The following is a 12,118-nucleotide window of genomic DNA, read 5'->3' on the forward strand; positions in this document are numbered from 1 at the left end:
CTGTCGGAGGACAGCAACAGAGGTTGGGCAGGCCGTGAGGAAGTAAGGAGTCCCACGCCCCGGGATGGCTGACAAAGCTAAGTCCAAGACTGGAGGGGGCCCTCCGCCCGGGGGGGGCCCCCCGCCCGCAGGAGGTGATGCACAACCCAAACCTGGGGAGGAAAAACCAAAGGACGCCCCGAAGCCAATGGCGGTGCAGCCCAAGGATGAAGTGGGCACGAGGAAAGGATGTCGCCGCTACCGGTGGGAACTCAAGGACAGCAACAAAGAGTTCTGGGTCTACGGGCACGCTTTCGTCAAGCTCGTCAGCCTGGTGAGCTGGACTGGTGTCTCTGGGTCGGGGCCCAACACCAGGGGCCGGGGAGAGGCACAGCGGACTCCAGAGGTCTCCGGGGCGCTTGGGCGGGGCCCAGAACCCTTGGCTGCTGCTCAGATGTGTTTCTCCGCAGGGCTGCCTGATCGCCGCGCTCATACTCTTGCATGGGCTCGCGGTACACCCCATCGTGCTACTCATCATCACCATGGAACTGTCCATCTTCATCTTCTTCATTATCCTCTACAGCTTTGCCATCCAAAGATACATGGCCTTCATCCTGTGGCCCATCACTGTGAGTGAGGGCCGGCGGGGAGGGCTCGCTGCTGGGGCGCTCCTCCGGGTGTGACTGTCAGTGCCCGGGACGTAACTACCAGCAGAACAGCCGCAAGGCCCCACGTTGTGCCCAAGGCAAGGCGCTTTGGGTGGGGCTTGCGGGGACAGCTGGGTCGAGGAGGGCGTGGGTGGGCAGGAAAGGCCCCCCAAACGCCTAGCAGTCTGCTGGTGTGGAGCTGAGGGCACCTTACCTACCTAATGGTCAAATGACCAAAGTCCGAGGCTTCCCTCCTGGGGAGGAAGGGGGTATGGCAGCCAGCCCTTCCCCCTCACCCCGGTGCCAGCACACGTCTGACTAGGGAGATCAGGGAGATTGACAGAGGCATCACATCTCCAGAAACTCCAGGAGGAAAATCAGTCTCCCCACAACTCAGTAAGTTAAAAATGAGCAGAACGTCCCTGCTACAGCAGCCTTCGGCCTCCAATGACTGTCCCTAGAAAGAATGTTTGCTTCAGAGCCTCGTTCCGCCCTCAGCAGTCATGCAGCGGAGTGAGGCAGAGCTGGGCAGGTCCCTGAGCCCGGCCCCGCCTCTGTCCTCCTTGGGAGCGCGGGGGCAGTCACAGCCCCATGTGGGATGGTTCACACTGCAGGACTGAGTGTGAGGAGTGCGTGCTGCCTCTCTGCCCGTGCCCTGTGTCGTCACAGGTGCACACACCGAGCTCCGGAGTCCCAGGTCCCCTGATTCACGGCACACTCACCCCCACCTCCAGAGCCCTCTACTGTCGGTTTTACTCACTTTGCACAGGAACCAACAGGTCCACAGTGGCCGCCTGGTTCACCCTAGCTTTTCCTGTGAGTGGCAGGAAGACACTTCGCCTCTAGCTTCGTCAGGAGGCCCTGAGTCTCTAACTAACTGTGCTCTGCCACACCTCCCTGTTTAAAGTTATTCAGGTCCAGGGCAGGTGAGGACCAAGAAGAGGGGCAGGCAGGTGACAAGGTGACAAGGCAGGCAGAGGACAAGTTCCCTAGCAAGGACTCCAAGATGAAAAGCCAATGAACCCTGAAAACCTTGCTCCTGTACTCGCCTAAAAATTGCTGGGGAAATGTTACCAATATTGCTTTAATGGGCTTGGGAAAACAAAGAGAAACACACAGGTGCCAGAAATAGAAAACAGGTGCAGCAATGGACTTGGCCATGAAGTGTGGCTGAGAATGGCCCCTGAGCGATGGGCTGAGTGAGGTGGAGGCGTAGGCTGTGACCCGCTTATACAGCCAGCACCCTTGGGAGGAAGGTGGAAAGAGAAGACACATACCCTTCCCCAACCCCGGAAAGCGTGCTCCACTCTGGCCGAGCTTCTGGGGAGGGGGCGGTGCTGACTGGGAACTGGGGTTTTTGCCACCTTTCACCAGGAAGCCATTAGGCAGCCTAGAAACCTTCATTCCCGGGACTTAGCACAAGAGCTGACACCTGTTGACGTTCTGATGCCACTGCTGGGGCTTCTAACAATTGTAAAGTCACGGTCAAAGCAGGAGGAGCTTCTCTGGGCAGAGAGGGGTGGGGTCATGGGTGAAGGAAACCTTGTCAAAAATGGACTCAAAATTCAAAACCATGAAACACCTGATCATTTTTTAAAGATTTATTTAGTTAGTTGAAAGGCAGAGTTAGAGAGAGAGAGAGATTTTCCTTCTGCTGGTTCACTCCCCATATGGCCACAATGGCCAAGGTTAGGCCAGGCCAAAGCCAGGAGCCAGGAACTCCATCAGGTCTGCCGTGTGGGCTGCTTTCCCAGGTGCATTAGCAGGAAGCTAGGTTGGAAGTGGAGCCTCCAGGAATCGGTCCAGCACTGCTATGGCATGCTGGCATCATAGGCAGTGAGCGTAACCTGTGTGCTCCAACACCCACCCTGAAACACCTGATTAAAACAACAAATCCCAGGGCCGGCGCTGTGGCTCACTTGGTTAATCCTCTGCCTGCGGCACCGGCATCTCACATAGGCACCGGGTTCTGGTCCCAGTTGCTCCTCTTCCAGTCCAGCTCTCTGCTGTGGCCTGGGAGAGCAGTGGAGGATGGCCCGAGTGCTTGGGCACCTGCACCCGTGTGGAAGACCAGAAGGAAGCTCCTGGCTTCGGATTGGCACAGCGCCAGCCGTAGCAGCCATTTGGTTGGTGAACCAACGGAAGAAAGATCTTTCTCACTATCTAACTGTCAAATACATTATCTGTCAAACACATTAAAAAAAATTTAAAAATTCCCATGAGTAAGACTTTAGCCAGTATGACAGGTGGGAGGATTAGAAACCTGAAAGTAGGAGATAACAGAACAGCTGCTGAAAATCTTAGTAAGTTTAAGTGATTACAGGCATAAATAAGGGTCCTAAGAAAAGAACAAAACACTATGAGCACAGAATAGGCAACGTGTTGTGTTCATCTGAGATGCAGAGGGAGCTCTCATCTGCTGATTTGTTTCCCAAGTGCCCGCAATGGCCAAGATGGAGCTAGACCTAAGCCAGGATCCAGGAACTCCACCCAGGTCATCCACAGGGGTGCCAGAGACCCGGTGATCCTACCTGGCTGCCTGCCTCTTTATCCCAGTCACCGCCTCGCAGGCTGTGTAGGAGCCATCATGCTGAGGTGCATACGGGGCGGGGGGGGGGGGGGTGATTGTACTTCCAGGCTCTTGCCTCCCAGCCGGAGAGGCACTGGAAGTGTCAGGCACCTGTCAGGTGCACGCGGTGATAAGCAAACACAGAAGTGAGCCTGTGTTGCCCCACAGAGAAATCTCTGTCACGAGGGGGGCCCCGGGGGAAGGCGGGAAGGCAGACCCTCAGCTGTGGTCTGCGGTGGAAGAGACCCTGGTTGGTGGCCTCTTTTATGAGGCAGGGGTGGGGCCTCCACAGGTGTGAAGCCATCTGGGAATTTTATGGCATCTTCATAAATTCCACCTGGGGCTCAATGTCCGAATTTTGATGGCATCTCCCCACCCCCCAGCCCAGGTCCCAGATGACGTAGATGCGTTCCAGGAAAGGGGGTGTTTTGTTTGACAAGTAGGAGGGTAGAATTACATGTGGGGGTGGGGGTGGGAGGATGGCTTGCAGGTATCCCCAGCTCAGTGATCCTAGCTCAGTGATCCCTGCCTGCCTATTTATCCCGCATCTCCGCCTCCCAGGGTGTGTAGGAAGCTGGAGCCGGGAGCCAAAGCTAGGTATCAAACCCAAGACTCTGTGAAAAGCTTTTTTAAACAGTTGTTAATAGGGGCAAGTGTTAGCCTAGCAGTTAACCCACATCCCATATCAGAGTGCCTGTGTTCAATGCACAGCTCCTAACTCCAGCTTGGGCCTAAGGCGAGACGACCCTGGGACACAGTGATTAGGACGCCCACAGGGGAGACGGGGCCTGAACTTCCAGCTCCCTGGCTCCAGCCCCAGTCCTTTTCTCAGCTTAGTGACAATTGTGACCACTGGGGAACTGAACCAGCAGATGTGACATATCCTTCTCTCCTCTCCTCTCTCTCTCTCTCTCTCTCATTCTCAAGTAAATAAATTTGTTTAAAGTTGTTACGAGAACGGAGGAGAGAAAGCATTCAATGAGACTGATGGAGACTTGCTTCTAGATTCAGTGAGAGGAAACCCCACCAGTCTGCCCTCCCAGTCAGCAGCGGTGGAGCTGGGGAACACAGTCGGAAGCGGCCTTTTCTCAAGCTTGGAACCCAACCAATACCTACAGCACGCATGGCGCACTTAATGAGAAAAAGAATACTGTGCATTTTAGCTTCTGCACCTGCCGTCCCTCACCCCCCGGCCCGGCTCGGCGCAGGCCGTGAAAGCGGCAGCCCACATGTCTGGGAGAGCTTGGTGGTGGCAGAAGGAAAAATGGCCTTTGTTAGTGGACCTTGGAGATAAACCTAAATAAGTAGAGCTACCCCACTCCCAGGTGGGAGGAGTCACCACTAGAGAAATGGCAATTCACTTCCAAATGAATCTAGAAATTAAATGATATCTCAACCTGATAGATACTGCTCACGGAACTTCCCAAGGGGGTTCCAAAATGCTTATGGAAGAATGAGAAGAATCCCAAGTACAGACTTGTGCAAGCAGATACCAGATTTACTATAAAGCTTCGGTACTAGGCCAATGGAATTGTCACCCACTGAATGGTTGCGTCCCCTTCAAATTCATATCCCGGGTCCCTAACCCCCATGTGGCTGTCCTTGGAGACGGGGCCTCTAAGGAAATAGTTAAGAGTGAATGAGAGCCAGCGCCCTGGCTTAACAGGCTAATCCTCCGCCTTGCGGCGCCGGCACACTGGGTTCTAGTCCCGGTTGGGGCGCCGGATTCTGTCCCGGTTGCCCCTCTTCCAGACCAGCTCTCTGCTGTGGCCCGGGAAGGCAGTGGAGGATGGCCCAAGTCCTTGGGCCCTGCACCCAATGGGAGACCAGGAGAAGCACCTGGCTCCTGGCTTCGGATCAGCGTGATGCGCCAGCCGCAGCGGCCATTGGAGGGTGAACCAACAGCAAAAAGGAAGACCTTTCTGTCTCTCTCTCACTATCCACTCTGCCTGTCAAAAAAAAAAAAAGTGAACGAGGCGCTAGCTCGTGTCCCTGACCTGACAGGATCAGTATTCCTCCAAGAAGAGTCACCAGGCATGGCACTGTGCAGAGGGCCGTTCAGCATCTGGTTAGCATTTCTCTGTTAATGAGCCTGAGAGAGCAGCAGAGCCTGGCCCTCAGTGCTTGGGCCCTCAACCCACCTGGGAGACCCCGATGGAGCTCTTGGCTCTTAGCTCCTGGCTCTGGCCTGGTCCACACCTGCTGTTGTGGCCATTTGGAGAGTGAACCAATGTCTAGAACTCTCTCTCTCTCTCTCTCTCCTCTCTCTCTCTTCTCTCTCTCCCTCCCCCCGCCCCGTCTCTCCCTCCCTCTCTCTGCTGCTCTGCCTTTCAAATAAATAACAAATCTTAGACTGAAGAACATGACATCAGACTTCTCCCTCTCCCCCCACCCCCTTCTCTTTCCCTCAGTCTCCATACGCACACACACGCGCACACGCACACACACACAGGCACACACACACAGAGGGGAGACCACATGAGAACACAATGAGCAGACGCCAGCCCTCACCAGAAACCAAATTTGTTAGCACTTTGATCTTGAACTTCTAGCCCCTAGACCTGTGAGAAAAGAAATGCTGAAGCCAGTCCAGTCTCTAGCATTAAATCTTGGCAGCCAGAGAAGACCGATATAGGACTAGAAAGAACTCTGAAACAGAGCCATGTATATATTCAACACAGTTGAGTATTCAGTAAATATGCCCAGGACTATTGGAGGAAGAGAGAGGCTATATGGCTCCCATCAGAATTAAGACTGCACAACCTTAAACATCATAAACATTTTAAAAAAACAAACCAAGGAGGCTGGCGTCGGAGAGATCTTCCACTTGTTGGTTCACTCCCCAGATGGCTGCAATAGCCGGGTCTGGCCTAGGCCAAAGCCAGGAGCCAGGAACTGCAGCTGGGTCTCCCATGTGGGTGGCAGGGGTCCAACTGCCACTGCCCTCCTAGGCTAGCAGGAAGCTGGATTGGAAGCACAGCGGCTGGGACGCAAACCGGCGCTCAAAGCAGGGACTCAAAGTAGCAGCACAACCAGCAGAGCCACAACTCCAGCCCCCGCAGAACGTGCTATTGAAAAGGCAGAAACGGGGTGGTGCTGTGGGGCAGCAGGTTAAAGCTCCGGCCGTGGCGCTGGTTGGCATCCCATAGGGGCGCTGCTTGAGGTCTCAGCTGCTCCACATTCTGATCCAGCTCCCTGCTAATGCCCTGGGAAAGCAACGGAGGATGGCCCAAGTCCTGGAGGCCCTGCACCCACATGGGAGACCTGGAAGAGGCTCCTGGCTCCTGGCTTTGGATTAGCGCAGCTCCAGCTGTTGCGGCCATTTGAGGAGTGAACCCGAGGATGGAAGACCTCTCTGTCTCTGTCTCTACCTCTTTCTGTAATTCTTTCAAATGAATAAAATAAAAATAGGCAAGTCCCTGAAACCTGATTTTTGAAAAGCAAGTGTTAGAAGGTTTGATGCCTTGTATGTAAGTTGCTGAAACACACGAAATAGCGAATGTTCTCTATTTATCTTTGCATATATTTATATAGAGAAATGTATCAAGTCAGGCAGACGTTTGAAAACGCGCCGCTGGGGAGGCCGCGCGGCCCAGCTGCAGCCAAGCCCTCTCTGCACTTGCAGGACCTCCTCAACGACCTGTTCGCCTGCGGCTTCCTCGTGGGCGGGGCCGTCTACGCCGTGCAGAGCCGGAAGACCATGCCGCTGCACTATTTTATCGCCGTGGTGCGTCCTGCCCCCCTGGGCTCTGGCTTGGCTTCGGCTCGGCTCCCTTTGGAGAACCGGGGCGGGGGCTGAGGGCTGGGGGCGCCTCTTCTTAACGGAAGAGCAGCTTCTCACCAAAAACTCGTGGTCGCAGGTAAGTCGCCACGTGCGGCTGGGCGACACTGCCAGCGAGGCAGCCACTGGGGTCCCGGGCACCGCCGGCCTGGAAGCAGGAGATGGAAGGGAGGAGGCCGCGGCCGACCCGGCGCCCCGTGGGCTCGCGGCTGCTGCAGAGCTGGGGGCCGGCGGAGAGGCGGGGAGCAGCAGAAGTAACCCCAGGCTTTGCTTCGCAGATCCTGATGGGCGTGGCTGCACTTTTTGCTTTTATCGACATCTGTCTCCAGAGAAAACACTTCAAAGGCAAGAAAGTCAAAAAGAACGTGCTGGTTCCTCCCCCGCCAAAGGGTCAAGAACCACCCCCAGCAGAGAAAACAGAGCCAGGGAAAGAGCCCGAGAAGGAGAAACCCAAGGAACCCGAGAAGGACAAAGGCAAGGACACGGAGAAGGACAAAGGGAAAGACAAGGATAAAGGGAAGGACAAAGGGAAGGGAAAGAAGTAGCCGGGAGGAGACCCCCGCTGTCCGGACGGCAGCCCGTGCAGTGGCCAGCCCTGTCTCCGCCCTCACTGTCCATCACTGCCGTCTTCTTCCAAGACTGCTCTTCTTTTCCGTCTTCATAACCACCTGTGCCTGGAAAAGAGACGTCCCTTTAAACGGATCTGAAACCTGAAGCTGGTGTAAACCTTATTTTGTTCAACAAAAGCTCCCGGAAGTTCAGGTGCAGAAGGGGAGACGGGGCCAGGGCTACAGGGGACCAGGATGAGGGTCCCCCCCTCGCTGACCGCACTGGGTGGCCAGAGGCGCTGGAGGGAGAGGAAAGGGAGGCGTCCACTGTGCGCACGCCCACTGTGCGCATGCCCACTGCCCACGTCCACCTTTGTGTCGGAGCTTCTTTAAGGCTTCCAAGCATCCAGGAGAGAAGTTTCTTTATTTGTTTGTTTGTTTTTGTTTTGTGTTTTTTGTTTGTTTTTTGTTTTGTTTTGTTTTGTTTTTGCCTTCCTTGCTTTGACCTTGCGGCTTCATGTTGAGCCTCATTCGAAGGTCCCTAGGGGAGCGCACCTTGCAGGGCTCAGGGCCTCCAGGGACCTGACCCAGGCTGACAGGCATGGGTGCCAGGCAGAGCAGGCAAGGCAAAGTCCCTCGGAGTCGGCCTGCCAGCCCCTGGGGCCTGAAGTCTGAGCCCAGCTCCACATGCAGCCGCACCGGCCCTGCCCCAGCACCCCACCTTCCACACACAGTCCAGCCATCGCGGCCAGGTGCAGGTCATCCTTAGGAAAGGGAGACCGCCAAACAGGCAGGGGCAGCTGGAAGGGGGGCTACGGGCCTCAGCCTGGAGGCCTGAGCCCAGCAGGAGGGCCAGCTAGGGCCGCCACATGACTGGGGCCTTTGTCCCAAGCACCTCGGGGATCCCGGAAGTGAGGCTTTCCCCTGGGAGAAGGGCACACGCGCTGGAGGGGGGCTGCTGCGTGCCCTCTGGGGAGGGGAGAGTAAAGGCCTAGAACCTGGGGTGACTCCAGCCCTGGCTCCTTCTGCCCCTCCCCAAACATCCGCCATGGGCCAGGTGACCCAGGCAACCGTACTGTCAGGGGCGAGAGCAACTAGAGCCTTCAAATGGTCGAGAGAGGCCAGCGCTGTGGCACAGTAGGCTAAGCTGCCGCTGACGCCAGCATCCCATATGCACGCTGGTTCGAGTCCCGGCTGCTCCACTTCTGATCCATCTCCCTGCTAATGCACCTGGGAAGGCAGCAGATGATCCAAGTGCTTGGGCCACTGCATCCACGTGGGAGACTTGGATGGAATTCCAGGCTCCTGGCTTCAGCCTGGCCCAGGCCCTGGCCATTGTGGCCATTTGGGGAGTGAACCAGCAGATGGAGGGTTCTCTGTCTCTCCCTCTCTGTCTGTAACTCTGACTTTCAAATAAATAAATATTTAACAAATAAATAACAGAAAAAGATAATAATTCCTATTTCAGAAAAAGAATATGTTTCCTAAATATACATGTTCTTACGCAGAGACTTTTAGAGACCCACACAGTCAACAACAAAAAAATCCTCCAGGCTCGTGCTGAGCTTTCCAAAGAGGAGACGCACGCGGGTCTCACACATGTGAGAAACACACCTGGGTCCCCGCCTTCGAGAGAACTGCACACTCCTGTATGCAGATGGCCAGGAGGGAGACGGGGCATCTCCAGTCAGGGGAGAGGACTTTCTCAGGGGAGCTGATGGAAGCTGAGGTGCCCCCGAGTGCCAGGGATAGGGAGTGGGGGAGGGCACGGGGCAGGGGAAGCACTCAGGAGCCACCTGTGCACCTGATGGAGGCAGAGCGACTCGCACAGCACAGGTAAGTCTGGAAGTCTTTCATCATAACCCAGGGAGGCTAACAGATCTGTGGAGGGGCGGGAAGACACCCACCAGCAACTGAGGACCCGCCCTTAGCTCAGCAGCGAGCAGAGCCGGATGTCACCCTGGGAGGACCGCCCCCAGCCTGTGGTGGGATGGGCAGTGGCAGCCAGGGACCCAGCTGCCTCAAGCAGAGGCCCCCACCCGGCTTTCCTCTCTCAGCCCCTCCAGCCCAGTCACCACATTTTTCTTTTTAAAGATTTGTTTATTTGAAAGGCAGAGTAACAGAGAGAGAGAGAGTTCCTGTCGGCTGGGTCACTCCACACCAAAGGGCCAGAATAGCCGGGGCTGGGCCAGGCTGAAGCCAAGAGCCTAGAGCTCCCTCCCAGTCTCCCACGTGGACGCAGGGGCCCGAGCACGTGGGTCATCTTCCACTGCTTTCCCAGGTGCGTGCAGGGAACTGGCTGGGAAGTGGAGCAGCCGGGACTTGACCCAGCGTCTGATACGGGATGCTGGCGTCACGGGCAGTGGCTTAGCCCACAACGCCGGCTCCCACATTTTGCTTTGGTCTCAGCACCTTTTCTGTAAATTGGAGTCTACCTTACATGAAATAAAATACATCCATGTTGGGGATCCCACATGGGCACCGGTTGGAGTTCCACTGCTCCACACAGGACCAATTTGGGGTCGGCGGTGCAGAGCAGCGGGAACGCTCGGCAGCTGTGAGGAGAGGTGTGAGTTGCCCCCTCCTCCGGGGCCGACCTTCGCAGTTTGTTGGAAAGTTAAACAAGCGTAGGCCCACCACGGACCCAGGCGTTTCCCTGGCAGACAGCTGGCCGCTGGAGCCGGAAGCACAGGTCGAGACAGAGATAAGTGCGTTAGTGCTCCAAGCAGCCTGACTGGTGACAGCCCGACAGGAAATCCAGTGCCCGGGCACAGGGGAGGCTGTGCAGCAAGGGTGGGTTCTGCAGATACCAAGCTGAGGGGAAGAAGCCAAGCGCTAAAGGGTACACACTGTGCAAGTCCACTTTTAGGAAAGTCCTAGCAGCAGTCCTCAGCTCCGGGGACAACAGATCAGAGGGTGACTGGGTCGCGGCAGAAAACTTCCTGGGTGCTGGGAATGTTCTTTGGGAGAGTGACCCAGGAACATAGGAGGGGTCTTTAGAAAAGTCCACGGGAAACGGGCGTTATGGAAAGAGCCAGACATGGGTTCAAACAAATTTTGCACCACAATACACTTTCAGTGGCATTTCCTACAAACTTTTTGAAGTACCTAGGTATGTTTGTCAAAGCACATCATATGGTACACTTAAAATTGATTTTTTTTGAAGATTTATTTACACCACAACGCCAGCCTGGTCACCTAGCTCCTTTTAGACATCATCTTAGGGGCCGGCACTGTGCCATTGTAGGCTAAGCCTCTGCCTGCAGCACCAGCATCCCACATGAGCACAGGTTTGAGTCCAGGCTGCTCCTCTTCTGATCCAGCTCCCTGCTATGGCTTGGGAAAGCAGTAGAGGATGGTCCAAGCCCTTGGGCCCCTGCACATATGTGGGAGACCCGGACGAAGCTCCTGGCTCCCGACTCTGAGTTGGCTCAGCTCCAGCCATTGTGGCCATTTAGGGAGTGAACCAGCAGATGGAAGACCTTTTTGTCTCTCCCTCTCTCCATCACCCTGCCTTTCAAATAAAGAATAAGTCTTTTATCTAGAAAGTCACTTTAGATTTGTGTAGTAGTAGCTCGTTGTGGTTTTATTTATTTTTTCATGCTGTGTTATCTTAAGCACAAAGCCCTCTCCTAGAGACTGGCCCACCCACTGCTCCGTGCAGCCTCCAGGTGAGGTGATTCCTCTGCCTCAGGGAAAAGAAATCCATGGCTTGATGCCTTTGGAAACTCGGGCGGCAAAGTGGTTGCCCCAGCATCTTTCGCTTGAGCCACATCAAAAGACCTAGCCCGTCTCTGTCCGATGGTGGTCACGTAGGGCCCGGGCAGCACCCCCACTCCATGCCCAGGTCGCCAGTGCTGAACCTGATGAGCTCTGTCTTCTCATCGACCTGAACAGCGTCCTGCACCTGGATAAGAGGGTCGGGGTAGCCTCTGTCACGAGGCTCACCCGTGCGGCCCCTATGAGGGACACGTTTCCTTCCCACAAGATCGTCCTCACTCTGCACCATCGGGACGGCGGGCTCTGCAGGTGTAACGCGACAAACAGCCGAGCCACCCTGGGTGTCCCAGACTGGGGGACCACGTGGATGACAGCCAGGAAGCCAGCAGGGTAGCTCTCAGGCACCATGCGGGACACAAGGTTTCCTTACTTCCTCTCAAGTCCGCGCCTCGGGACCAGCGGATGGACTGCGCAGGCGCCTGGCCCACGGTCCAGCACCCAGGCTGCTGTGTCTTGGGGCTGTCAGCCAGGGCAGGGCTGGTACTGGGGAGAGCTCGTTGTGCTGTTAATTCGCCTTCCCAGACGTGTAAGGATGCGCTCTCTGGACACCCATGTCTCCTTCGGTCAGCTCCGATCTTCGGTCCATCTTAAACATTGAGTTTGCTTCCTGACTTACAATTCAGCGCCAAGTTTTTACTAACACAGACCGTGGCCCGCCCCTATGCCCGGCCTTCTGTGGTGCAGCCCACCTGGCTGCCCTCTGACCCAGACACCTGGCAGCAGGCACGGCCGGCCGTACTCCTGGCTCCGTGGACACACTTAGCGTTCTGTAGCCCTCCCCAGCCCCCAGCTGCAGCCTCCCTGTGCGCTGGGT

At 55.9% G+C, this 12,118-nt stretch overlaps 1 protein-coding gene across 1 annotated transcript; it reads left to right on the forward strand.

Annotated features, from left to right (window-relative positions):
* Positions 1-107: 107 nt before the first annotated feature.
* Positions 108-7,529, forward strand: CMTM2 (CKLF like MARVEL transmembrane domain containing 2). Its single transcript, XM_062177099.1, has 4 exons — positions 108-313; positions 450-608; positions 6,821-6,922; positions 7,255-7,529. The coding sequence occupies exons 1-4, from the start codon at positions 188-190 to the stop codon at positions 7,519-7,521; spliced, it is 654 nt and encodes a 217-aa protein (XP_062033083.1). The 5' UTR covers positions 108-187; the 3' UTR covers positions 7,522-7,529.
* Positions 7,530-12,118: the final 4,589 nt, after the last annotated feature.

The sequence above is a fragment of the Lepus europaeus genome, chromosome 19 (assembly GCF_033115175.1).
Source record: "Lepus europaeus isolate LE1 chromosome 19, mLepTim1.pri, whole genome shotgun sequence".
NCBI classification, from domain to species: domain Eukaryota; kingdom Metazoa; phylum Chordata; class Mammalia; order Lagomorpha; family Leporidae; genus Lepus; species Lepus europaeus.

What these genes read in the sequence shown, in the direction of transcription:
- CMTM2 (XM_062177099.1), top strand. Translation starts at nt 188, where the DNA reads ATGGCGGTGCAGCCCAAGGATGAAGTGGGCACGAGGAAAGGATGTCGC. An exon ending in TCGTCAAGCTCGTCAGCCTG is followed by an intron (nt 314 to 449) that starts GTGAGCTGGACT and finishes GTTTCTCCGCAG; the next exon opens with GGCTGCCTGATCGCCGCGCT. An exon ending in TGCACTATTTTATCGCCGTG is followed by an intron (nt 6,923 to 7,254) that starts GTGCGTCCTGCC and finishes TTTGCTTCGCAG; the next exon opens with ATCCTGATGGGCGTGGCTGC.